Consider the following 26,344-nt stretch of genomic DNA (forward strand, 5'->3'; position numbering starts at 1 on the left):
ATTTTAATAAGTTTGTTTATGGTTAGCATTTATCCATGACAATTAGCTAGCATTCCTTGAGTCTGAATATGGACTATGCAGGGGTGGCTTGGCCACCTATCTATAAAAAAATTAGAGACTTTCTTAGAATAGATGTTTTGGAACAGGGGTAGTCAAACTGCGGCCCTCCAGATGTCCATGGACTACAATTCCCATGAGCCCCTGCCAGCAAACGCTGGTAGGGACTCATGTGAATTGTAGTCTATCGACATCTCGAGGGCTGCAATTTGACCACCCCTGTTTTAGAAGAACAAAGACAAGTCAATATCCTGAAGATCTGTTCCACTAGCAGTGGCACTTCCCTCTGGAGCAAGGAAACTCCCACTGCTAGAAGAGGTTCAAGGCCTGTCGTATCAAGAGAAGGAAAGCATCAGTGCAGGTAGAAGTACATGCCTCTCACTGTGTTCCTCAAGATCTGGTTTCTGCCACAGAATGGCACATGAAGAACAGTGGCTCGGTGGAGCATCTGCCTTGCGTCTAGAAGGTCCCAGGTTCAACCCCCAGCATCTTCATTCAGAGGGATCAGGCAGCAGATGATGTCAAAAACTCCCTCTGAGACCCTAGAGAGCTGCTGCCCATCAGAGGAGACAACACTGACCAGGATAGGCTAATGGTTGGACTGAATACATAGCATGGGATTATCTGGGGAAAGAACCCCAGAGGCTCATCTGCAGCATACAGTGAGAGGATATTAGCTACCAGTAAACACAAATTAATTCTGAACTAAAGGATTCTCATTTCTCCAACTACAACTTTCGGCTGTTATAAATCATTGACTCAACAGAGCAATATTGTGGTTAGACTGTTGGACTAGGATCTAAGTTTGAGTCCCCACTCTACAACAGAAGCTTGCTGGGAGATCTTGGCCCAATTGCACGTACTCTGCCTAAACAATCCCATGAGGTTGTTGGGTGAATGGGGAGGGCAGACTGATGCCAACCCTGTGAGCTCTCTGAAGGCAGGGTAGACTAAAAATAGAGAAATTAAATAACTTTTCTTGGAAGATAATTACGTAAAACAGCTTTTATGTACATGGAACACAAGCACAGAGTGGCAACACAGTAGGAGAAGAGAAGAGTTGGTTTTTATACCCCGCTTCTCACCACCCAAAGGAGTCCCAAAAGAGCTTACAAACGCCTTTCCATCCCTGTCCCCTGTGACACTGAGAGGGCTCGGAGTGAACTGTGACTAGCCCAAGGTCAGCCGGATGGCTGCCTGCGGAGGAGTGAGGAAATCAAACCCAGTTCTTCAGATTAGAGTTTGCCACAGTTGACGACTACACCATGCTGGATGGGTGGAATTGTAATTATATGCCAACACTTTACTAAAGGCTGCCAAATGTTACTTTGAAGAACAGAGACAGGCTTAATATAACACAACATTTTCCATTTCAAAAGATACACACACACTCCTGTAATGATGTGAGATTGACAAAACTCTCAAGCAGATTTGCAGCAATTCCAACATGATATTTTCCCAAGGGCCTACGGGTAAAACCCCATCTCCTCAAAATCCAGTTAGATTCTATGTCATTAAAAGGAATAGGCAAAGCAGCTTTTAGTCCTGTAGTAATCAAGTCTTACTCCAGTGCTCTCAAAGTCCAAGGATGAAAAATCACTGCATCAAATAAACAAAGTTCAGTTTCTAAGTACCTTTTCAATTTTTAAGTACCTGTTAAGTGCACCCGTTTCACTGCTAAGGGTGATGTCATTTCTTGGACTGACATGCAGCCACTTCATGTTTAGGAACAGCAGGCAAGTTTTTATGAAAAAGTATTTCAGGTCAGGCTCCATCCAATGAAAATGCCTAAGGTAACCTGACTTTAAGAAATTACACGTCTTTTAGATTGAACTCTATCTGCATCACTACTATTTAATCATTTCATGACTACCAGGATTCCCTGTTGTTCCACAATACTCCAACATTGTAAATTGTCAGGTCAAAAGTAGCTTTTCACATTTAGGAAGTAATAATTCTGGAAAGTAGAAGAAGCTTTTCACATTTAGGAAGTAATAATTCTGGAAAGTAGAAGAAAAAAAGAGAACTACTCTGTATAGACATGAGGGGGTCCAAAGGAATAGCTGGGGTAAGGATTTTTAATGTCACAAAAGCAGACAAGAGTACCAAAAATGGATAGAAGACAGACCACAGAATATGTGCAGAAACACATCAGGTTGGATTTATAAGAAGGGATTTCTATCAACGGAATGTGATCTTCTCACTTCCCCCATTTCACTTCAAGTTTATACCCAAAAAATTGTGTTGGTCTCTAAGGTGCTACTGGACTTCAATCGGGCTGTACTACTATAGATCAGGGGTATTTAACCTGTGGTCCTCCAGATGTCCATGGACTACAATCCCCATGACTCATGGGAATTGTAGTCCATGGACATCTGGAGGACCACAGGTTGACTACCACCCCTGCTATAGATCATCACAGCTACCTGCAAAAATGGATTTCCTGGTGGAAATCTACCATTCATTCTAACCAACTGATACAAGAAAATATTCAAATTTCAGCCTTCCTTTGAGGCATAATCTTATGCAAAACGCCCCTTCTTTCATGAGACAAACCTTTCAAATGATAGATTTGTAAAAACAACATAAATCACAAACCACATCCAAGAATAATGAGGTCTCTGTCTTCTTTTGACAATGAGGCAATTTGAAGTACACCTTATTAATTTCTTATAATACTTTAATTTAGGTTTCATTTTTCGAAGGTATTCCCCTGAAGAAGGATTGCATAGCCTCACACCAATTGCAACTTCTAGATACTTTATGAATCAATACATGTTATAGCCTTGCATACATTTTTAAAGAGCCACCTGTTCTGAACAGAAAGGTCAAAAGTTTAATAAAAGCACTGAGGCACAGGACTGTGAGTCATCCGGTAAAGAAATTATATTTGGGGAGCAAAAGGCAAAGCCAGTCAATAGTAACACATTCAATTGTACAACTGGTAGGAAACGTCCGATTACTATCAGCTTTTTCTTAATAACGCAATTCCTGCTCTAATCCTACAATGGGTTTAGCAGGCATTCTGTTGCAGACAAAGAATGCACACATAAAGTGTTTTCATTTTTTTACTTTTTTAAAACTCTTTTAATAAACACTTATCAACACGCAGCACCCTTGCAAGTTACCCTATGTTAACTGAACAAAACAAAGTGGCACCTTTAAAACCAATAATGTTTAGTTCTGAGTATACATTTTAGTGTTCATGCAAATTAATTCCGAAACACTGAAACATTTTTCCTCAAGCCTTACATATGGGGGGGGGGGGGGTGTTTTGCCAGGAATAGAGTCCCAGCAAGGAACCTTCCCCCCTTTCTATCTCTAGGTAAGAATTCAGGAAAACTGTTTCAATGTATCTGAAGAGGTCTGCATGCACACAGAAACTTATAATCCGAATTAAAATTCATTGGTCTTAAAGGTGCCAGTGGACATAAACTTTGTTCTACTGCTTATTTATTTTATTTATTCTTTGATTTATATACCGCCGCTCTCAAAGACTCACAGCGGTTTACAATAAAATAGTAAAACACAGAAGCCATGCCAACATGGCTACATAGCACTTGCAATACAATACCACCTTGAGCCTTCGGGGAGGGTGGTATATAAATATGATAAATAAAATAAATAAATACGGATGTTAATTAGTTCAACTATACCTCTATAACATTCTCATTGAATCTGCTTTTTATGTATCATCTTCTACTTTCCAGCATCAAATCCTATCTTGGCTATGCAGTTGGGACTGTAGCTTACAGTCTGAAAGGACTGACTGCGCTTTTGATGTGATCCTGTTTCAGACTGGCCTCTCTTTGTAACATCCCCCTGCCCCCTTCCAGTTTTCTGTAGTTTGCAGCCTTTAATATCAACTGGACAGCCTTATAGATGGACATTCCTGTGCCTCTGATGACGTGAGTTTCCATTCACTACAAGTTGTGCTGGAACAAATATTATTAGTTTTTAAAGTGCCACTGGACTCCCATTTTATTTTACAACTTCCCAGCACTGCAGAGGATCCTGTTGGGCTGCCAAGCCACTGGTTAGTGCAGGGGATTCCCCACTCCTGGTCCAGTGGCCCACTGGAGAAAATTATTTTTTAAAATTACAGCCTTGACTATGGCATCACATCACCAATTAAAGAAAAGACATGACAAATGGCAGCTCTAGGAATCACCTAAGAATAAACTTTACAGTTTTACTATAGAGTTTCCAGATGTTCCTATGTCACTTCTGTTTTTTTCCTCATGAAATAGTGTGATGCCACAGCTCACCACCTATAGCAATTCCCAGAGCCCTCCCACTGACTGCCAGGTGTTACCTAAAAACTGTAGATTCCAACACCCTTAAAGTACAAATAGTAAAATTCAAAATTACACAAATCTCATACTTCATCTCACCAGATGGCCTGCCCTACTTCATTATCAGGAAGTCTTAGCACTACGTATTTACTTGTGGTTTCAGCTTTCTTGCGCTGCTGCTTTCATCTGTTCAGGCAATTACCTTGGGAAACAGATGATCCCTAGGTTAAATTGCAATTATAAAAGCAATGTTCTCCCAAATTCGTGCTTATTTTAAAAGATCCTTCCATAAAAATAGTCAAAAAGGCAATGAATAAGACTAGCAAATGTTCACCAGATACCAATCTATTTTCAAGTGTCCCTGAGTAATAGTAATAGGATTGCCCACATAGAAAATCACTATTCATTTCATACTTTGATTTATATTACAATATCTCTGAAGTGAGGCTACTGTGCTCGCCTGGAAAGAAAAAAGAAGTAGATACAGCAGGCGTTTCCCATAATTATTTCTCAAGCCTACTAAGTCTCCTGTTCTTCCCATGCAAAGACATACGTATTTTGTAGATTTGAAAATCTTTACATTCATACAGCTAAGGCAATGACAAGTCTGGTTGATTGCATTTTATTTTAATAATATTGTTTCAAAAATTTCTGTAAATCTCCATAGGTCCCTTTGGGGAGAAAAGAACCATAGGAAATGCAAAATAAATACAAAAAAATAAGCCTCCTCCTTAGCAGAAAGCTGTTAAGAATTGACACACTTTTCTCTCCCCCTTTATATATAGGTGTATGTGCATCTTTTTGTACAAACTATGAATGAAAGATGTAGAGGAGGAGAGGCACAATCCAGTGGGAAGAAACCCTACTCTGTATGCACAAAGTCTCAGGTTCAATCCCTGGCAGCCCCAGTTAAAAGCATCAAGCAGTGGGAGAGATGAAAGACGTTCACTTGAGACCTTGGAACCACTACCAGTCAGACAAGACAATACTAAGCTTATTAGACCAATAGTCAGTCTCAGTAGAAGATAGCCCCATGTATACAATTTTGGCACATTTGACTAATTATAGTGACCGATTTAAAGTCTAGAGCAGTGGTCCCCAACCCCCAGTCCGGGGACCGGGACCAGTTCGTGCATCAGTCGGTACTAGGCCGCAGGTCCTCCTCGTCCTCCTCCCCGACTGCTGCCTCAGGGGCTGCCCTGCCATTCTGCCGCCTTCAGTGGTCTCCAGCAGCCACCATGGCTGGGGCTCCCCCACGGCGTGGCACTGCGCAGCCGCTGCTGGCAGTGTCCCCCAGCAGGCGGTGGGAAGTCAGGGACTCTGGCGGGAAAGCAAACGGAGCAGGAACTCAGGCGGCAGCGGCGATGTCCCTCAGCAAAAGACTACCCCCCCCCCCCCGGGCCTCAGTAAAATTGTCAAGCGTTGACCGGTCCCCGGTGATAAAAAGGTTGAGGACCACTGGTCTAGAGAACACATTTCCTGGATCCTATTCAACACATCCCCTCTGGTTGTACATAGGATTAACATTTTCAGCTTCTAGCCAATTTAATCAAATGCAAACTTTTTTCCAGTTCCAAATGAAAGACGAGTGACAGCCGCATTTTTTGCTCTTAGATTCTCAAAGCAGTGCAGTACCTTGCAGAAGTAAAGGTTTTTACCAGGTCATCTAGCATCCGGTTGTTTTTCAGGTCAGGCTCTACAGCTGCCTAGAAAAGAACAGAAAAGAGTCAAGAGAGTATTCATACTGTCATATTTTCTCTAGAAAAGGTAAGGTGACCAGATTGTCACACTTTTGTACGTATGTTGAAATTAAATTTAAATTTTAAAATATATATATTACAATATTGAAATATATATATATTACAATACTATTTCTGTGTTCTATGCGTTCTATGCAACTTTTTATTGCTCCATATAGACCAAAGTTTTAATCAAGAATGCCCCCCCCCCGGTTAATGGTGTCCCGCTTTACCCATGTTAAAATCTGGTCACCTTAAGAAAAGGCCATGTCTAATGGAAAAACAAAGACGCAAGAAAATGGGTAACTGAACATCTGAGAAGCATTATATAAAGTTAAGTGTTTGTTTGGTTTTAAAAAGCTATAATCTAGCAAGCTAACACATTCTTACCACTAATCTCCTGGCATGTACTGATTTATGCACTGAGCTGCAACTAAGAGTTGCAAGAGAACATTCAGCACTTAAGGGAGATAAGAATATTAAGCCACAGAGGGAAGATAGGAGAGAAAACTTAAAGGAAAATGCCAAACATGGATTAATTACAGGACAAGTAGATATAATTTCTGAAAAGGTCTGGTGCATACAAATTATTATTTTATAAAACTGCGCTCTTTCTTTTGGTTGCCTTATTTGGTACAAAATTATACCGTGCTACTACCAGTGCAAGTCTGATGAAAGAACAAAGGAAGAAACAAGGTTATTTCCTCCAAACACATATACAAAAACAGTTTTCAAACCAGCAACATGCATCAGGGAGCTATGAGGGGCAAGAGACAGAGTAAAGCTTGGATACTTCCAATTTTCAATAGTTTGTAATTTAATTCACACCTTTAGGAGAAAGGCTGAGAAACAGTCATATTTTGGCAGTTTATCAAAACCTTTCTACTGTTCTCTATTAAATAGGAGACTGAATTCCAGTGAGCTTGAAGCAATAACTAAGACACAGCAGAGTAAACAAGTCATATATAATTTATATTTCAAGATATTTAAAGCTAGCATGTTTAGGCTATCTAATGCAGGAGTAGTCAACCTGTGGTCCTCCAGATGTCCATGAACTACAATTCCCATGAGCCCCTGCCAGCAGGTGCTGGCAGGGGCTCATGGGAATTGTAATCCATGGACATCTGGAGGACCACAGGTTGACTACCCCTGATCCAATGCAAGCTTCATTCAGTGCTTAGGAAATCCTGCCCCATACATTAAGGTAAGTTCAGCCATCCTAATGATCCATCCTCATGCTATATTAAGAAAGAACACGTGAACACAGACTTGCTAGGGACACCTCATTTCCCCCTGAATCTCCTGCCCACACTACTTCCTCTTTCCCTCTTCTTGACAGCACTTATCTGCCCTCATCCTGAGCTCTTCTTTCTTTCCTATCCAACTAATTCCCCAACCTTTAATCTGTTCCCCATCCACACAGTAGTCAGCTTTTATGTTCTCATTTGCTTATACCTCTCCTTTCTCCCCCATTGGGGATCCAAAAGAGCACATCTTATTTACCTGTCCTCTATTTTAGCCTTGCATCAACCTTGGGAAGTAGACTAGACCAGTGATCCCCAACCTTTTTATCACCAGGGACCGGTCAACGCTTGACAATTTTACTGAGGCTAGGCGGGGGGTAGTCTTTTGCCGAGGGATGTCACTGCCGCTGCCGGAGCCCCTGCTCCACTTGCTTTCCCAGCGGTGCCCCTGACTTCCCGCCACCCACTGAGGGGTGCTGCCAGCAGCAGCTATACCGTGCCATGCCGAGGGGGAGCCCCAGCCATGGTGGCTGCTGGAGAGCATCGGACCGGAGGTTGGGGACCGCCGGACTAGACTGAGAGAGAGCGGCCCCGGGTCATCCAGCAAGCTTCCATGGCAGATTGGAGATTTGGTGAACCTGAGTCTCCAAAACCCTAAGCGCTACACAATACTGGTCTCAGCCGTCCATCCTTCAGCAGGAAGATCAGGTTAATTTCATTCACTGGCATATGTAACTGTGTGCTTTATACACTTATGAGTACTAGTTCACATTACATTTTTTGTATATACATGAATAAATTTTCTGAATGTGTGACCTGGCCCCCTAGAATTCACAAATACATTTATGTTGAACCAAATTTGAGTCCAATGGCACCTTTAAGATCAACAAAGTTTTATTCAAGGCATACGTTTTCATGTGCACAGCATGCTTCATCAGACACAATGAAATGGAAATTACAATACTGCATAAATAAGCAGATAACAGGCCATGGATTAGTACACAGCATAATGAAGATATTTACTAGATACTAACAAACCAGATACAAACAAAAAGATAAGTTTATGGGGTCAAGGCTCATTTGGGTTCAGCTCTAGGGAGAAAAACATACTAAAGAAAATACAAATGCCAAGATTAATGATTAATAGCCGGATACAATCCCCGTCGTGGAAACTTATGAGCAATTAAAAGAGAACCCGATGAAATGAGAATTATCAGTCCATACTTTATGGTAGAGCAGGGGTAGTCAAACTGCGGCCCTCCAGATGTCCATGGACTACAATTCCCAGGAGCCCCCTGCCAGCATTCGCTGGCAGGGGGCTCCTGGGAATTGTAGTCCATAGACATCTGGAGGGCCGCAGTTTGACTACCCCTGTGGTAGAGGGTAAATGTGTCAAAATAGGGGATAAATGGGCAGATGCAATCAACTGTGACCCCAATTGCATCTGCCCATTTATCCCCCATTTGGACAGATTTACCTCTGCTTACAACATGGCACCCATGGAAATCATGGCTCCGCTGCCACCTTTCCTGTTGCCCCCCAAATGTTTTTAGAAAGTGAGCAGGAACAGGTGAAGCTTTCTGAGTTTACAGTATACTGCAGGCAATGGCTTGTATGTATTTATTTACCTGTGCAAATAACAAGAGTGACATACTAAAAACACAATGGAACTTAATTCTGAAAATTAATTGGGCTGCATGGCAAAATGCTTAATGCACCTAAATGGAACTTCTACTAGAGTCATCAGATTTTACCAGTTTTAGAATATTTTTTATAATTCCAGTGGAAGTTGATAATAACATCACTACATAAAATTTCATTCACTTTCAAAAATCTTTTCTGCTCCTAAAATCTGGCCAGAAGGCAGATATTGCCAGATGAAGGTTTCTTGGCTACCACAACATATATATTTATTTTGTGTGTAAGCTAGAAAATATTTTAAAACAAGGCATCCACTTAAACCGATCTTCTTCCTAAAACCCCACTCCCTGACATTTTGTGGCTGGCTCTACTTCCTGTGGAAGCCATTTTGTGGTTGATTCCTATGTGAGAATTCCAAAGGTGCCCACAGGCTGATCAGGGAGATCCTTCATCTATAGTGTGTGTTTTGAAACAAGTATGACATCAATTGTTGTGTGTCGAAAGCAGCCCATTCATTTTAAAAGAATCTGAATCAATTTACGTAACTACAAGGGGGGGGGGGAAATCTACGAAAACTCTATACCCCCACTTCACACTATCTTCATTTCCCTCCTCCACAACCTAATTTGGGCTTCCCTCAGGTTTGCGGAAAAATCCCCCATCTGCTTCTGTTCCAATTGCACAGATGTTTTAACCCACATTGTATGGCCTGATTCATGTGCACACACACCCCCAACACAAATGCATACTGTTTCAGATTTGGTCCCAAATGCAGAAATACCCCTTCACTTTTTTCACATTGAGCTGAATCCAAAGTCTCTCTATGCTTCACTGGGTGGTCAGAAAATAATTCTCTATCATCCATTTTTTTATTATTATGGCTTTCCCCCTATTAACTAGAAGCATTCATTTCATACGAGACACAGCAGCTCTGAGGAGTTCAGATAACTTTTTTTCCTATGAAGATGCAAAGGAATGATGCTCCTGGCACAAAGAGTCCACTTAGCCTGTTTTCTATACAGAGCTACTACAATAAAGCCCAGGAAGAAAGACTGAGCATTTTATCCTTTCTCCCAGTGCCTTCTGTTTCTTTAGTCATCCTAGCTTAATTGTGTTTCCTGTTTTGCAGATGCAGTCCAGTTCACATCGTCAGTGCTCATACTAACTACCTTAAAGAATCCAAATTAAGTGCAGGGACTACAAACTGGTTACCCCTTTCCCTACCCTGCCACTCCCCATTACTCCCTAAGCCTAAGCAGTCCTTACCATGAAATGTAAAGCATATTTTTGCTCACAAATTTACAGCATGTGTTGACAATTACAAAGGGCTTTCAGAGCTAAGTGGGATTATTTTAGCCTGCAGAATTATGGGTGAAGATGTACACAGTTCACACAGCCACACATGCACAGCACTTCTCCGAACTCCTCCTTCCAGAAGAAGCTTTTGTTTATACCACCCTGAAGGGTGGTAGTTGTGAAAGAGGAGTCACACATTGTTGGATATTGTGCTATCATTTAGCTCATGGATTTTCCTATGTAGGCCAGAACGTTTAGCCTTAGTATTCCTCAAGTGCGCTTACACATACCTCATAGTTAACTCTCCGGCTAATGCATAAGTGCAGCATTCTATGGAGCAGTGGTTCTCAACCTTCCTAATGCCACGACCCTTTAATACAGTTCCTCATGTTGTGGTGACCCCCCCAACCCTAAAATCCGGGAAGTGTTCTTTCACAGAAATTAAACCGAAACAATATTGTGAAGATCCATTGTTCAGGATTGTATATAAATTGTTTTTCCCCCCCAAAGTATCTCAGTTCAGTTCTGCCTCTTGTCCCACTATGCCGATCTTGTTCTTTTCCACTTCTCCAGACAGACGAACGCTCTATCTCAATCTGCCCCCCCTGGCCAAGCTGCTTGCCCTGCTGTGACCCCTGTGATTGGGTCATTCAACCCCCAATGGGTTCCCAACCTCCAGGTTGAGAACCACTGCTATAGAGCAAGAAGGCCACTGTGGCTTAAACCAATAAATCATAAAGCAAATTAAGAGAAGGAGACCTAGGTTGCTGGTAAAGGGAGGGGGGAAAAAGACAACCCTAAAAACGAGGCCTGAAGTCAAGTCACAGGGATCTCTGAGGAGGAAAAAAAACGATAAGAACATGCTGAAGAGAATGACCACCTAGGGGGCCAATGTTACATTCCATTAAGAATAAATTCCAAATCATTCCAACGCACTCTAAACTTGCAGAACGGAGAGAGAAGAAGCCTCCCAAACAGGGCAGAATATGACAGGCAGTAACACTTACCACACAACACGTAGGACACTGAGCTTTATAGGACAGGGTCTTGCGTATGCAGAGAGAACAATCTGGAGGAAAACATATGACATAATAATTAGAAGGCTTGGCTATTTCGTACAAGTACAAGCACCAGAGTTTGATTTTCTGCCTGCTAAAATCTGAGGCGTAAACAGTGAATGCCCTTCTCCTCTGCATGATGATTCTTTTCCTTCAGCTCACCATTTAATAGTGATCAAATATATTTCACATAGCAGCTAACACCGGTGAGCTGAGGAGGACAAAGGAGCTTTACAAATACGAAGACAATTTTTCACATGCAACAGAAACACCCCTAGAGTATCATAATTGCTACGGTATGGCATGAAATCCAGAAGTAAGTACTGGTTTGGTGGTTACATTCCTTGCTAATCCAACATATCCAGAGCAAGCAGTTCCTCAGCAGCCTTAGCAAAATTCCCTCAAACCATTCTGGTAAATCCATTCTGGAAAACATATAGAATGCATGCACTATTAGGACGATTTGCCAAATCTCATGCACAGCTCCTATGACATCCAGTAAGGTGGATAAAAATCAGTTCATTTTTAATTTAAGATTCAGATTTTTTAAAATTTAAAGTAGAGTAAAGCAAATATTAGTTCTAAACATTATTCTGTACAGCAGCCTGGCTGTAAATGAAATCCAAATTTAATGTGAACCACCATATAAAGCCTACATTTGTAAACTTGTCAACATTTAAACACTTCTAAACTCTTCAACCAAATCCATGACACTCACTATTGCAAACTATTAATAATAATGATGATGATGATGATAATAATAATTTGATTTCTATACCGCCCTTCCATATGGCTCAGGGCGGTTTACATCATAGAGGATACATGGAACGAATCAACATACAGCATAGATTCAGATTCAGATTCAGACTACAGCATAGTCAAATACAACAATAACAATCCAACAGTGGTTCTAAACAGCACAACACAATGACTTAAAGCATGATTTCTATGTTGAGGGGGAGGGGGACATGGCTAACAATTGTCTTCTCAGGTCAAGCTTTCTCAACCAGGGTTTCCTGAAACCCTGGAGTTTCTTGACAGCAGCGGCTCTAATCTGGAGAACCAGGTTTGATTCCCTATTTCTGCAGCCACCTGGGTGAACTGGGACTAACTGCTTTAGGACTGTTCTCACAGTGCAGTTCTGTTAGAGCTCTCAGCCCCTCCTCCTACCTCACAGAGTGTCTGTTGAGGGGAGTGGAAAGAAAGACAATTGTAAGCCACTTTGAGACTCCTTCAGGTAGTGAAAAGGAGGGTAGAAAAACCAAATGTTTTCATCTTCTAGTTGCAAGGCAATGCATTTGAAATGTGTTACTCTCGTTGAGAAAATCATCATATATTATGAGACTGAAAGCTTGATGTAAATCAGTGTTTGAAATTGGCTTTTTTCTTAGTGATGATTTAAATAATTTAAATTATGATTCAGAGTGCTGGTTTAAATCACTCTGACAAAAATCAATCTACCCTGCATCCAAGCAAGCACAGTAAGAAATAATCATACTTTCTCCATTCATTTATGAACTTTCCAACCAGTTAATATTTTGTAGGATGCCAGCCATTCATCATGTAGCTAATGCCTTATCTTAACACTAAAACTATAGGAAATGCGTTTAATTCTACACCTAATCCATTCATATCACTCCTGATGAAGAAGCAGAGAAATAGAGCCCTTTATTCTCAGTTCAACATCTGTACTGCTGATCAATTAAGAAGCCTCTTAATAAATGTTACATAACAATTTTCCCTATATGGAAATCCATACTAATTTCTAGCTGCATGAATATGAATAAGTTTAATTGATCGGCACATTATGCCTCCCCCACCCTCCGTACCAAGACATTTTGGAATGTGCCAGGACTGATTTACGCCCCATTCATTATTCATGTCCAGATGAACTGAAAGGCATCCAGAAAAAAAATAAAACACTGGAATACAACCAACAGAACAATCTTTAGCACTAGGCCTCATTTATATTTACAATGACAACGTTGTAAATTTCTGTCTTCAAATCTATAACTGCAAAACTAATTACAGCACTCCACTGAAATACCACATTGGAACAGTCAAAGACTCATTGTGGCACTACAGAAACAGCTGCTACAGAGGAAAGAAACTAGAAGAGCCTGCAGGAAAGGGGAACGTAAAGAGATTTATTAACAGAGGTGAGTAAAGGACAATCAGAACTATGCTGTGAGACTAACAGCATTTTGGCAAATCGCACCCACAGTTATTTTTGACAGGACAAAGGTCAATTTCCCCCATAAACAGAACTTACCACAGTAATTATAGAAATTAATGGTACACCCAAATTTAGGATATCATAAAGCAACACAAATGGGATGATCAAAATAAAGCAGGTTGAAACATTCTTCATACAAATCTAAGAGATGGACTCTGACAGGGGTATTTTTTCAGTTTCTTTCATTATAACTAGAATTCAGGGTTTCCCAATAAAGTAGATACCATACAATGAATTTACAGTTTCCTGCTACAGGAAGGGGAAACAGCTACAACCCTAAGTTGTTTTTAAAATAATGGTCAGACAAACATATTAAAAATAGGCCTATCAATGGTCATAAGACACTATATCCTATTCTACCTGTGATTATCTCGTGGGATATGGCCATGGAAACAAAATAGTGGAACAGGTAAGCTCCTGATATGACCAGAAAATCACATTTTAATACTTCAGCTGTTTGTCAGATGATTATGGGAGGGGATCAGAGAGGAAGTCATGCCAAATCTCTCTGTGTGCCAGAAGCATCCTATTTGCCTCAGTAAAACAGGGCTCCAAATTAATTCTACTGTGGCTCCAGAATTAAAGACATTGTTATAGCAAATTTCACATCCTCTCTCAAAGAAGATGAAGTATTACATTACATGGAGTCTTAGGGAAGGGACCATAGGAAGGGAAGAGGCCACATTACAAAGGCATTCACGTACCCAAGTGGCCATCTATGAATTCTAATATAGAAGGAAGGGGCGCTTTCTCCCCGCCCCCTTCTCACATCCCCACAATGCAATGCATTACTGCTTTGTACAGTTCCCTTCCACCACTTCTTCCACAGTCATTTTCAAATCTGAATTCCAGAGCTTAGCTGTTGTCTCAAAGCCGCATCATTAGCAGAAAACAACATCTATTGAACCCAGTGGTACTTGCTTCCTAGTTCATATGGTGTGGAAGGAAATCACTATGAAAATCATCCCATCAGGGCAGAAGAAGAAAGAGTAGGCCCTTAGGGCATTATGCTGTATAGTTCAGCAACCACAACCTGGATTGTACTGGAAACGTATACACTAATTAAATGACTGTGGTGTAGTGGTCTCCTAGCAACTCTATGCCTCCACATGTAGAAAGATTTCAAAAACCACTCAAGCTGACTTTCTAGCTATCATCGTGGCATCCTCAAAACTTGGGGGGGGGAGGAATTTATCATCTTTGTCCTTGGAAATCCTAACCACCCCTGAAGCTTCAAATGCCTAATTCCACTACAAAAATAAGACTGGCACCAAGAACTTACTGAAGAGTTATGTACATAATAATTTATTACTTCTGTTAGATAAGCTAAATTGAACTGGGATAAAATGAATTCATTTGGGATATTGAATTGTATTTAGCATTGGGTTTTAACTGTAAGCCATAAAGGTAAAGGTAAAGGTATCCCCTGTGCAAGCACCGAGTCATGTCTGACCCTTGGGGTGACGCCCTCTAGCGTTTTCATGGCAGACTCAATACGGGGTGGTTTGCCAGTGCCTTCCCCAGTCATTACCGTTTACCCCCCAGCAAGCAAGCTGGGTACTCATTTTACCGACCTCGGAAGGATGGAAGGCTGAGTCGACCTTGAGCCGGCTGCTGGGATCGAACTCCCAACCTCATGGGCAGACAGCTCCAGACAGCATATCGCTGCCTTACCACTCTGCGCCACAAGAGGCTCATTTGTAAGCCATACCGTGACTGAAAAGTTTAATGGGGGGGGGGGAATCAAAACCGCAAATAAAAATGAGAAAAAAGCTCTGTACTTACAATTATGTGAACATTGGGGAATGATCATTGCAATGTTGAAGTAATCAAAGCATATCCCACAGCGCAACAAGTTGTCCACTTCCTGAAATAACATTTGAAAGCTTATTTTCATAAATATAGGACAAAATAAGTAGCTCAAATAATTTCTGGGCTAGGATAAGGAAATTTTGAAGAAGCACATAGACCAGCCTTTTTCAACTTTTTGATTGTTGAGAAACCCCTGAAGCATTCTTCAGGCTTCAAGAAACCCCAGAAGTGGCACAATCATGCAGAATATAGTTAGGAAGCATAGCTGTGTACAGCCCCACCAGCGCCCCTCCCCTTCCCACCCCCTCCAGGCCCATCACTGGCCATTGGGGCGGCAGGTTAACATGACCATATATGGTCATATCATCCGATAAATCATAGAATCATAGAATAATAGAGTTGGAAGGGATCTCTTGGGTCATCTCGTCCAACCCCCTGCACTATGTAGGACACTCACATCCCAATCGCTCATCTACTGCCACACCTTTGCCTTCATAGAACCAGCCTCTCCGTCAGATGGCTATCTAGCCTCTGTTTAAAAATTTCCAAAGATGGAGAACCCACCACCTCCCGAGGAAGCCTGTTCCACTGAGAAACCTCTCTGTCAGGAATTTCTTCCGGATGTTTAGAGCCTCCGGGATATAAATTTAATAATAATAATAATAATAATAATAATAATAATAATAATAATAATAATAATAATAATAATAAATGGAATTTCTTTTGAATTAATTTCATCCCATTTGTTCTGGTCTGTCCCTCTGGAACAAGAGAGAACAATTCTGCTCCATCCTCCATATGGCACCCTTTTAAATATTTGAAGATGGTTATCAGATCCCCTCTCAGTCGTCTCCTCTCTAGGCTAAACAGACCAAGCTCCCCCAATCTTTCTTCATATGTCTTGGTCTCCAAACCCCTCACCATCTTTGTTGCCCTCCTCTGGACACGTTCCAGTTTGTCAACATCGCTCTTCAATTGGGGTGCCCAAAACTCAGTACTCCAAGTGAGGTCGAACCAGAGTAAAGCGTTACCATCACCTCCCGTGATCTGGACATGGTACCCCGTTTGATACAGGCCAAAATCCCATTTGCTGTTTTAGCCACTGAGTCACACTGCTGACTCATGTTCAATGTATGGTCTACTAAGACTCCTAGATCCTTTTCGCACATGCTACTGCCAAGACAAGTCTCCCCCATCTTATATTGGTGTATTTGGTTTTTCCTACCTAAATGCAGAACTTTACATTTGTCCCTATTGAAGTTCATTTTATTCAGTTTAGCTCACTCCTCGAGCCTATCAAGATCATCCTGTATTCTGTTGCTGTCTCCAGTTGTGTTTGCTACCCCTCCCAGTTTAGTATTATCTGCAAATTTAATAAGTATCCCCTCTAATCCCTCATCCAATGTTTAACAAATTTCAATTATATATTAAAATCAACTCCCAACCAGGAAACCCTTCCAGAGCCATCAAGAAACCCCAGGGCTTCACTAAGCACTTCAAAAAGCACATGGACAAAATTGAGAGGGTGCAGAGAAGAGAAATGAGAATGATCCTGGATCTGGGAATCAAGCTCTCAGAGGAAAGGTTGAGGGACTTGGGAATGTTCAGCCTGGAGAAGAGTAGGTTGAGAGGGGACAGGATTGCTGTATTTAAGTATCTGAAGGGTTCCCAGAGATGTGGGAACCTTTTTAAAGGTTCCTGTTGGCAGAAGAGGATAGGACCCACAGTAATGGGTTTGAACTACATGGAGAATAATATCGGCTAGATATCAGGGGGGGAAATTTTCACAGTCAGAGTAGTTCAGCAGTCAAATCGGCTGCCTAAGGAGGTAGTAAGCTCCCCACCCCTCACTGACAGTCTTTAAGCAGTGGCTGGACAGCTACTTTTCATGGATGCTTTAGGCTGATCCTGCCTTGAACAGGGGGTTGGATTAGATGGCCCCTTCCAACTCTATGACTCTTATGATTCTGTGAAGGGGGGGGGGAGACCCAAATAATTTAAAATAATTATAGTCATTTCTACAATGACATATGGGCTAAATGCTATAATATTGGTCTGGACTGAATACATGAACAGTTCATGGGCAAAATTCCAATTTATATTTCATTTTTCTCCCTAATCGGGAACCAAAGTATGGCTTTCCTGCCTCTCCCTTCCTGCCCCTTTGTGATGGCTCAGATCCTTGTGACCGATATGCTATTTATCACAGGGACTACAGCAGAAATGAGGAAGCCAATTGAAATCCGACATGCAAAGCCCTAGTACAAGCATTAGTATCTTTCCAGTCAAGCAACTGTGAGTTGGAAATCCAAGCCAGGTTCAAATTCCCATTCTGACCTGGAAGCTGACTTGGGTTACTTTGGGTGAGTTACATATTTTCAGCATTACTTGCTTTTCACCATTGTTATGAAGATAAACTGATGAAGAGAATGCTGTAAGCTGTTTCAGGTCCCCATTGCAGAGAAAGGTATGACGTAAATAAAGTAATAAATTATAAATATAGCTGAAGAGGATGGCAGATAAAAGTTAGGCTGCTGAATGGCTGAGAAGTGAAGGAGGCAAAGGGGTGAGGGTATAGAGGTTGCCAGAAAGAGAAAAAGAAGGAGATAGTGTGGAGAAGGGGTTGAAATGTTTTCCCACACACACACAACAATATTTAAGGTTCCCTACCATACAAATGGGCCTGGTCCAGCAGCCACCACCATATAACATGGCCATAATTTTCTCAGGTAGAGGCTTCCAGGGGGCAAAACTGATGTGGGTGGGCGGGGTCAGATGAACACATGTTTCACTGAATGCTCCATCAGAATCAGCCTTTTCTACTGAAACTGGTAGCACCTCTCCCTAACATTTATCCTGGTGCAACTTCATGGCACCTTGCAAAAATTCAGAGTTATTACTCAAAAGGAAGGAAACCATGCAAAAACAGGAACTCCCATTTTATTTAACAAAATAGGGCTTTTCTATGGATATCTGTGTCAAAGCGGCAATAAAAGGCTCATGCAAGGTAGTTTCAATGTTGCTTGTTCTACATGGGCAGTATCTGTCTAAATAAACCACAGCCAAATAGCTAAGGTAGCACAGCCATTACAGTGTGGAGCTAGGCTCTGAGAGACCCAGGTCTGAATCCCGACTCTGGCATGGAATCTTGCTGGAACCCAGTTCAGCCAGCACCACATAACCCAGAAAACTACGCAATTTGGCCAGAGTTTTCCTGGGCAAAGGTTTCCAGGGGAAGGAAAGACAGGGTGGGATGCAAATGAAAATAAGTTGCTGGTGAGCAGAAAGGAAAGAAGGAAGCAGGAAGAGAGGAGAGGCTGTGGGGGCTTTCAGGAAAGGGACAGAGAAAATAATAGGGGAGGTGAAAATTAGATGCCCTACCAACAGGTCCTTGCATATCCCAAGCTGGTTATTTTCTGCATTTTAAACTGATGTAAGCCTCTTTGAGGACTGTTAAGTGTAAAGGTGGCCTATAAAGGTGGCCTATAAATCAAAAACTGCAGCAGCAAATTGTGGCAGTAACCCACACACTGAAACTCAAAGTGCAGTCCTATGTAGAATGTTCCAGGTGATTATAGTTACAAGCACCTTCACTGTATGTGGAGATGCTGTGCCACAGCGGCAGAGGCTTTACTTTTAATGTAGTAGGCCTCAGGCTCAATCTTTGGCATCTGCAGTTAGACAGATGAAGTAGTAGGTGATGAGAAAGACCTTTGTCTAAAGCCTGGAGACTAGAGAACACTGAATTTGGTATACTTAATATAAGGCAGCTTTGTGCCTTTGTTTTCTTAGAACAGCATTTCAGTTTAGAAAAGTGAAGAGATGGAGATGCTAGTTTACAACTTGGTTAAATGATAACCACTTTTCCAACAAGTTTTGTGGATGGCACACAATCAGCTTTAAAGCGGCTACCCCATGGACCACAAATATGGCATGAGGAGGGGAGTTAAATTCATTCAGGGCACAGGCTGGTAGAATTTTGTCAAGAGAATACAATGGTCATAGCAAACACTCTTTTCCAGCAACCCAAGAGACGACTCTACACATGGACATCACCAGACGGTCAACACAGAAATCAGATTGACTATGTGCTCTGCAGCCAAAGATGGAAAAGTTCTATCCAGTCAATAAAAACAAGACCAGGAGCTGATTGTGGTTCAGATCATGAACTTCTTGTTGCAAAATTTAGGCTTAAATTGAAGAAAGTAGGGAAAAGCACTAGGCCACTCAGGTATGAACTAAATCATATCCCTGACGAATACACAGTGGAGGTGACAAATAGATTTAAGGAATTAGATCTGATAGACAGAGTGCCTGAAGAACTATGGACGGAGGTTCGCAACATTGTACAAGACGTAGCAACTAAAACCATCCCAAAGAAAAAGAAATGCAAGAAATCAAAATGGCTGTCTGAGGAAGCTTTACAAATAGCTAAGGAGAGAAGGGAAGTGAAAGGCAAGGGAGAAAGAGAAAGATACACCCAATTGAATGCAGAATTCCAGAGAAAAGCTAGAAGAGATAAGAATGCCTTCTTAAATGAACAGTGCAAACAAATAGAAGAAAACAATAGAATGGGGAGGACCAGAGATCTTTTCAAGAAAATTGGAGATATGAAGAGAACGTTTCATGCAAAGATGGGTATGATAAGGGACCAAAATGGTAGGGACCTCACAGAAGCAGAAGAGATCAAACAAAGGTGGCAAAATTATACAGAAGAACTATACAAGAGCGAGCTTAACATCCCTGATGACCACAATGGGGTAGTTACTGACCTGGAGCCAGACATCCTGGAATGTGAAGTCAAATGGGCCTTAGGAAGTCTGAGCAACAATAAAGCTAGTGGTAGTGACAGCATTCCAGTTGAACTATTCAAAATCTTAAAGGACGATGCAGTAAAAGTGCTACACTCAATATGCCAGCAAATTTGGAAAACTCAACAATGGCCACAGGATTGGAAAAGGTCAGTTTACATTCCAATCCCAAAGAAGGGCAATGCCAAAGAATGTTCAAACTACCGCACCATCGCACTAATTTCTCATGCTAGCAAAGTTATGCTCAAAATCCTACAAGCTAGGCTCCAGCAATATGTGGACCGAGAACTTCCAGAAGTACAGGCAGGATTTCGAAGAGGCAGAGGAACTAGAGATCAAATTGCCAACATACGCTGGATCATGGAGAAAGCTAGGGAGTACCAGAAGAACGTCTACTTCTGCTTCATTGACTATGCTAAAGCCTTTGATTGTGTGGAGCACAACAAATTGTGGCAAGTTCTTAAAGAGATGGGAATACCAGAGCATCTTATTTGTCTCTTGAGAAATTTATATGCAGGTCAAGAAGCAACAGTGAGAACTGAACATGGAATCACTGACTGGTTCAAAATTGAGAAAGGAGTTCGGCAAGGCTGTATACTGTCGCCTTGCCTATTTAACTTGTATGCAGAGCACATCATGAGAAATGCGGGATTAGAGGAGTCACAAATTGGGATCAAGATTGCAGGGAGAAATATCAACAACCTCAGATATGCAGATGATACCACTCTAATGGCAGAAAGTGAAGAGGAACTAAAGAGCCTGTTGATGCGGGTGAAGGAGGAGAGTGCAAAAGTTGGCTTGAAACTCAACATCAAGAAAACAAAGATCATGGCATCCGGCCCTCTCAATTCCTGGCAAATAGAAGGGGAAGAAATGGAGATAGTGACAGATTTTATTTTCCTGGGCTCCAAGATCACTGCAGATGGGGACTGCAGCAAAGAAATTAAAAGACGCTTGCTCCTGGGGAGGAAAGCTATGGCAAATCTAGACAGCATCCTAAAAAGCAGAGACATCACCCTGCCAACAAAAGTGCGTTTAGTCAAGGCTATGGTCTTCCCAGTTGCAATGTATGGCTGCGAAAGTTGGACCATAAGGAAGGCCGAGCGTCAAAGAATTGAGGCTTTTGAACTCTGGTGCTGGAGAAGACTCTTGCGAGTCCCTTGGACTGCAAGGCGAACAAACCGGTCAGTCCTAGAGGAGATCAGCCCTGACTGCTCTTTAGAAGGCCAGATCCTGAAGATGAAACTCAAATATTTTGGCCACCTCATGAGAAGGAAGGACTCCCTGGAGAAGAGCCTAATGCTGGGAGAGATCGAGGGCAAAAGAAGAAGGGGACGACAGAGAATGAGGTGGATGGATGGAGTCACTGAAGCAGTAGGTGCAAACTTGAATGGACTCCGGGGAATGGTAGAGGACAGGAAGGCCTGGAGGATCATTGTCCATGGGGTCGCGATGGGTCGGACACGACTTCGCACATAACAACAACATGTCATATGGCACATACAATTCCCAAGAATAAAATCAGCGTCCAGTAGCACCTTTAAGACCAACAAAGATTGCTTGCACTCAAAAGCTCATGCCTTGAATAAATCTTTGTTGGTCTTAAAGATGCTACTGGACTCTGATTTTATTGTGCTACTTCAGACCATGACGGCTACTCATTTGAATCAATTCCCAAGAATAACATTAATGGTTACACATGCCATGACCAATGACAAAATGCATTTCTACCCAGAGGTCAAGTAAGTAATACACACATAAAAACTATTTCAATGCCCAAGTCATAATAAAGAACAGGCAGGTAGCATTTTAGTTATAAAAAGGAAAGCCCCAAACAATATATATAATTCAATTTTCAGAAAATGTTGAGCTCATAGTCAGAAATCATAGAGGCTAGGGATCACCATTCTGTCCTAGACCAAAGTTAAATTCTCAGTGTATGTTCTTTGGGTTCCTAGCTTGCTATTTCAGGTTGAGTTTTTGTTTCCTTTTGGTCCAACTAAATGGAACTTCCATATCCAAGGAAGTAACCCTTTGAATAACAGTGCTGAAAGACAGCAACAGGGGGGAAGCTGTGACCTCCACCCCCCACTTATAGGTCAGAATCTGCTCTGCTAGTATTTGAAAGAGGATGGTGTATGAGATGGACCATTGGTCTGACCCAACATATGGACATTCCTCATGTTCAAATGAATCATCCAGTGCTTCAATCAAGAACTCTTGCAACAGATATCCCATTAGGTATCCATCCTTCAGTCCTTACTAAGGTCCAGGTTTCCAATGGCTTTGGGAAATGATATCACAAGGTCTTGCGTAAGCATCTAGATATTTTACACCCACTTTCCATCAATTCAGAGCAGATGTCTAAGCACACCCAAAGTATAGTGACCACTAGCAGATGTATGCCCTTATGTATTGAGCACATTTAAGTAGGAGCATTATGGTGCCTAATGAAAATTTTCTCAATAATCAGGAGATGGGGAGAACTTCTTTGCTTAATGCTTATCTTGGGGGTTTTTTTATATAAGATTATGACCAGGAGGATATTGAGAAGAAAGCCCTCTTTTTTGCTAGTCTGTTTTATATAGCTTCAAGTATATAGTAACTATTATATACAATGTAACCCTTTTTCTCTTTTGTATCCCTCTCATATTTCTATCCCCTTGTTTCGAATTTTTTTTTTAATTATCCAACACAAATCAGTGCCCCAATTTGGAATAGCAGATTAGTGGCACCTGAAAGGTGAACTAATTTTTATTCCAACCTGCAGATCACAAAAACTCCACGGGAGTCCCGTTTATGATGCTGCCCGCTAACTTACCTACTGCTCGATAAGCTTTTCCAATTTGGGGACAGCTTTATAACGAGAAAATCAGCGCCCATTAATGACACACCTGTCAGGTAAACCCCGGATTGTATTTGATGATGCGTCTGCATTCAAGGTGAGCCTCTCCCCACCCCCAACAACTGGCTGCTTTCCGCCCCCGAAAGGCACGATCCTCTCTACTTACTTTCAGTGGGGCGAGATGCTCAGGCCACTGCGAGTCATCCTGTGCAAAAGACATGGCCTCCCCTCCTCCTGCAGAAGGCGAAACCTGAAAAGTTGCCTGCCAGACTCGAAATCGCCCGCGCTGCCTTCCTGGAACTAGCGGGAAAGCGCAATGCACACCTCCGCTTCCGGGTGAGTCGCTGAGCGTCATGGGAAATGTAGTTTTCTTTGAAACATGGCGCTTCTCTGCACAAAAAGCAATACCTTTACAGACGAAGGAAGTACTGATAGGCATTATGGCGCCTAATTAAAATTTTATCAATAATCAAGAGATGGGGAAAACTTCTTTGTTTAATGCTTATCTTGATTTTTTATAAGATTATGACCAGAAAGTTATTGGGAAGAAAGTCCTCTTTTTTATGTGTCTGTTTTATATAACTTCAAGTGTATAGTAACTATTGTATACAATGTAACCCCTTTTCTCTTTTGTATCCCTCTCATATTTCTATCTCTGTTTTGAAATTTTGCAACCTGGAACTGGTAACCTAAGTGTGAGACAGGGAACCCATGCATGTCAACCTCCAGGTGGGACTGGGAGATCCCCCGGGTTTACAGCTCATCTGCAGATGACAGAAATCAGTTCCCCTGGAGAAAATAGATACTTTGAAGGGTGGACTCTATGGCATTTCTCCACACTGAAGTCCCTGTCCTCTGCTGCAGGATCCGCCCCACATCTGGAGTTTCCCAACCTATATCTGGCAACCCTACCACGTGAGACTTAGCATCTAGTGAGAACAAAAGTGAGAAAGTCTGTGGAAGAACTGGGACATGCTCTAATCATGTAAGATTCCACTAATGATTCAGAACACTTTATTTTTATGTTCTGCTTTTATTTGGGAATTTTAAATGGTTGTACATAACAATATTAGGATAAACCCAGAATACAAAAGCATTCTCAGCGGATGAAAACAGACCCATTAACAAGCATTCCACTCTGCTCTCAGACAGTGCTACAAACCTCACTTGAAAATAAGACCCTTGATATATATTTTTAATGACGTATGGCACGTATCTCTTCCACTTCATCATTATTATTTACCTGTTGGTTGGTCCTTTCAAATGATGCCAAGATGGTTCTAAAGATACAGCCTAAAGCAGTGGTCCCCAACATTTTTATCACTAGGGACCGGTCAATGCTTGACAATTTTACTGAGGCCCAGGGGGGTAGTCTTTTGCCGAGGGACATTGATGCTGCCTGAGCCCCTGCACCACTTGCTTTTCTGCCGGTGCCCATGACTTCCCATTGCCCGCTGGGGAGTTCTGCTAGCAGCAGCTGCACAGTGCCATGCCAAGAGGGAGCCCCAGCCATGGCGGGCGCTGGAGATCACCAAAGGTGAGCCAGCGGCAGAATGGCAGGGCAGCCCCCAAGGCAGCAGCCGGGGAGGAGGACAAGGAGGAGCCACGACCCAGTACCGACTGATCTACGGACCGGTACCGGTCACCGGACCGGGGGTTGGAGACTACTGGCCTAAAGTTACTCTGTAAGAAGAAACCAAAGACATTATTTATCTCAAATATGTCACTGTTTCTCTATATTTCATTTAAATTGATTAATTCTTTGATGCTGAGTAAAAACCAGTGAGGCTGTTTGGCTAGGGAGACTCGGGCTGCAATGGAACAGGGATTTGAAGCCAACAATCTGCATAAAATTCCTATATAACGCCCAGGGAGGATTATATTTATTTACTGAGCATACTTTATCTTAACATTCTCCCCTCCTCTAAAGTTTATCCTCACAACAATGCTGTGAGGTAGGTTGGGCTGAGAGAGACTGACAGGCCAAAAGTCACCCAGTAACATTTCAAAGCAAGCAACAACGTGAACTTAGGCTTCCTTGGGCCTAGTTTCACATTCTAACCATTATACCACACTGACACTCTCCTCCTTGCAGACACCATACACACAGACTCTCCTTCTTCATGGCAGCTGTGGCTCATGTGGTCAGAAAAAGCTGCTAATCTCCAGAGCTTAATCAATAACGCATGACATGCCCCCATAGGGGCAATAGCAAAACAGATTCCAAGACCAGAGCCAGGTCAGCAAATATGCACCATACTTGAATGACAGGACTGTGAAATCCAACATATCATTCAGCTACTGCAATATTGTACTATTGTACACTTACAGGTGTGTATTTCTGTTCAGTGCCTTGTGCTTCAGGAAGGGAAAGTCTCTCTGGTATCCTCAGAACTGAATCACATAACAAAGTTGATGGCCCATTGTGAAAACTAGGCTATTCATAGACACGGTGAGGGGTCTCTGTATACTTTGGGACCTCAGCAAAATATAGCTTTGCTAATTAATGGAGGAGGGGCTCTTTTTTTTTTAACTTACTGATGGTGCACTTTCCAGAATGCATGGAATGTTGAGGGTAGCTTGGAGTCAGAGAAGAGAAAGTAGGGAGATGAGGAAATTGGTCTCTGAGACCTATTAGGATTCTTCTTGGGCAGGAGTGGGTAACTTTGGGCTGAGGAGAGTCAATTTCCAAATCCTGTCTGAGATGGAATAGGGTCAATCAGGGTGTGGCCAGCTCCCCCTCCAGCTCCCGCCCTCCTTCCCTGGATGCTAGCCACTTTGTTCTCAGATGTCTGAAAGAGACACACAGAGACATAGAGAGCCCTGCCAAACCACAAACGACCCCTGATTACCTGCTATGGCTCCTGCTGCAAGGGACAGACAGACAGACACAAACTGCAAACGAGCCCCATATTTGCAAATGACCTTTGCTTCCCTGCTATGAGCCCTGATTACCTCCTATGGCTCCTGCTGAGAGAGAGAGAGAGAGAGAGATCTGCACCAGCCGGTGTCCCCTGGGTCCTAGCGCCCATTGTATTCCTGGTTGCAATGGGCTTTCTTGCTAGTAAATAAATAAATCATGGGGAACCTTGTCAAAAGCCTTACTAAAATCTAGGTAAACAACATCTACTGAGTTTCTACGATGTAATAAAACTGTCAGTCAAAGAAGGAAACGAGGTAGGCCTGGCAGGACCTGTTGGAGACAACTCTGTGCAGACTTCCCTGGATCAACAAATTGTTCTCCAGCTGATTGCAGATGGTCCCCTTTAAAATCTGCTCCATTATCCTCCCTGCAATTGAGATCTGACTC

The 26,344-nt window shown here is 42.1% G+C and overlaps 1 protein-coding gene across 5 annotated transcripts in view; it reads right to left on the bottom strand.

The window, feature by feature from the left end:
- Positions 1-23,374, bottom strand: part of RAD18 (RAD18 E3 ubiquitin protein ligase) — a 124,702-nt gene extending 101,328 nt beyond the window's left edge. For 4 of the 5 annotated variants that reach the window (XM_077325272.1, XM_077325271.1, XM_077325270.1 and 1 more), the window contains exons 1-4: positions 23,201-23,374; positions 15,352-15,433; positions 11,280-11,341; positions 5,988-6,058 (exon numbers count right to left, since the gene is read on the bottom strand). In XM_077325272.1, coding sequence (XP_077181387.1) covers positions 5,988-6,058; positions 11,280-11,341; positions 15,352-15,433; positions 23,201-23,254 — 269 coding nt within the window. In that variant the 5' untranslated portion in view covers positions 23,255-23,374. The remainder of the gene's footprint in view (positions 1-5,987; positions 6,059-11,279; positions 11,342-15,351; positions 15,434-23,200) is intronic. The other variant, XM_077325273.1, reaches the window with a different exon arrangement.
- Between the last annotated feature and the right edge of the window lie 2,970 nt (positions 23,375-26,344).

Source organism: Paroedura picta, chromosome 3 (assembly GCF_049243985.1).
Source record: "Paroedura picta isolate Pp20150507F chromosome 3, Ppicta_v3.0, whole genome shotgun sequence".
In the NCBI taxonomy this organism is placed as follows: Eukaryota; Metazoa; Chordata; class Lepidosauria; order Squamata; family Gekkonidae; genus Paroedura; species Paroedura picta.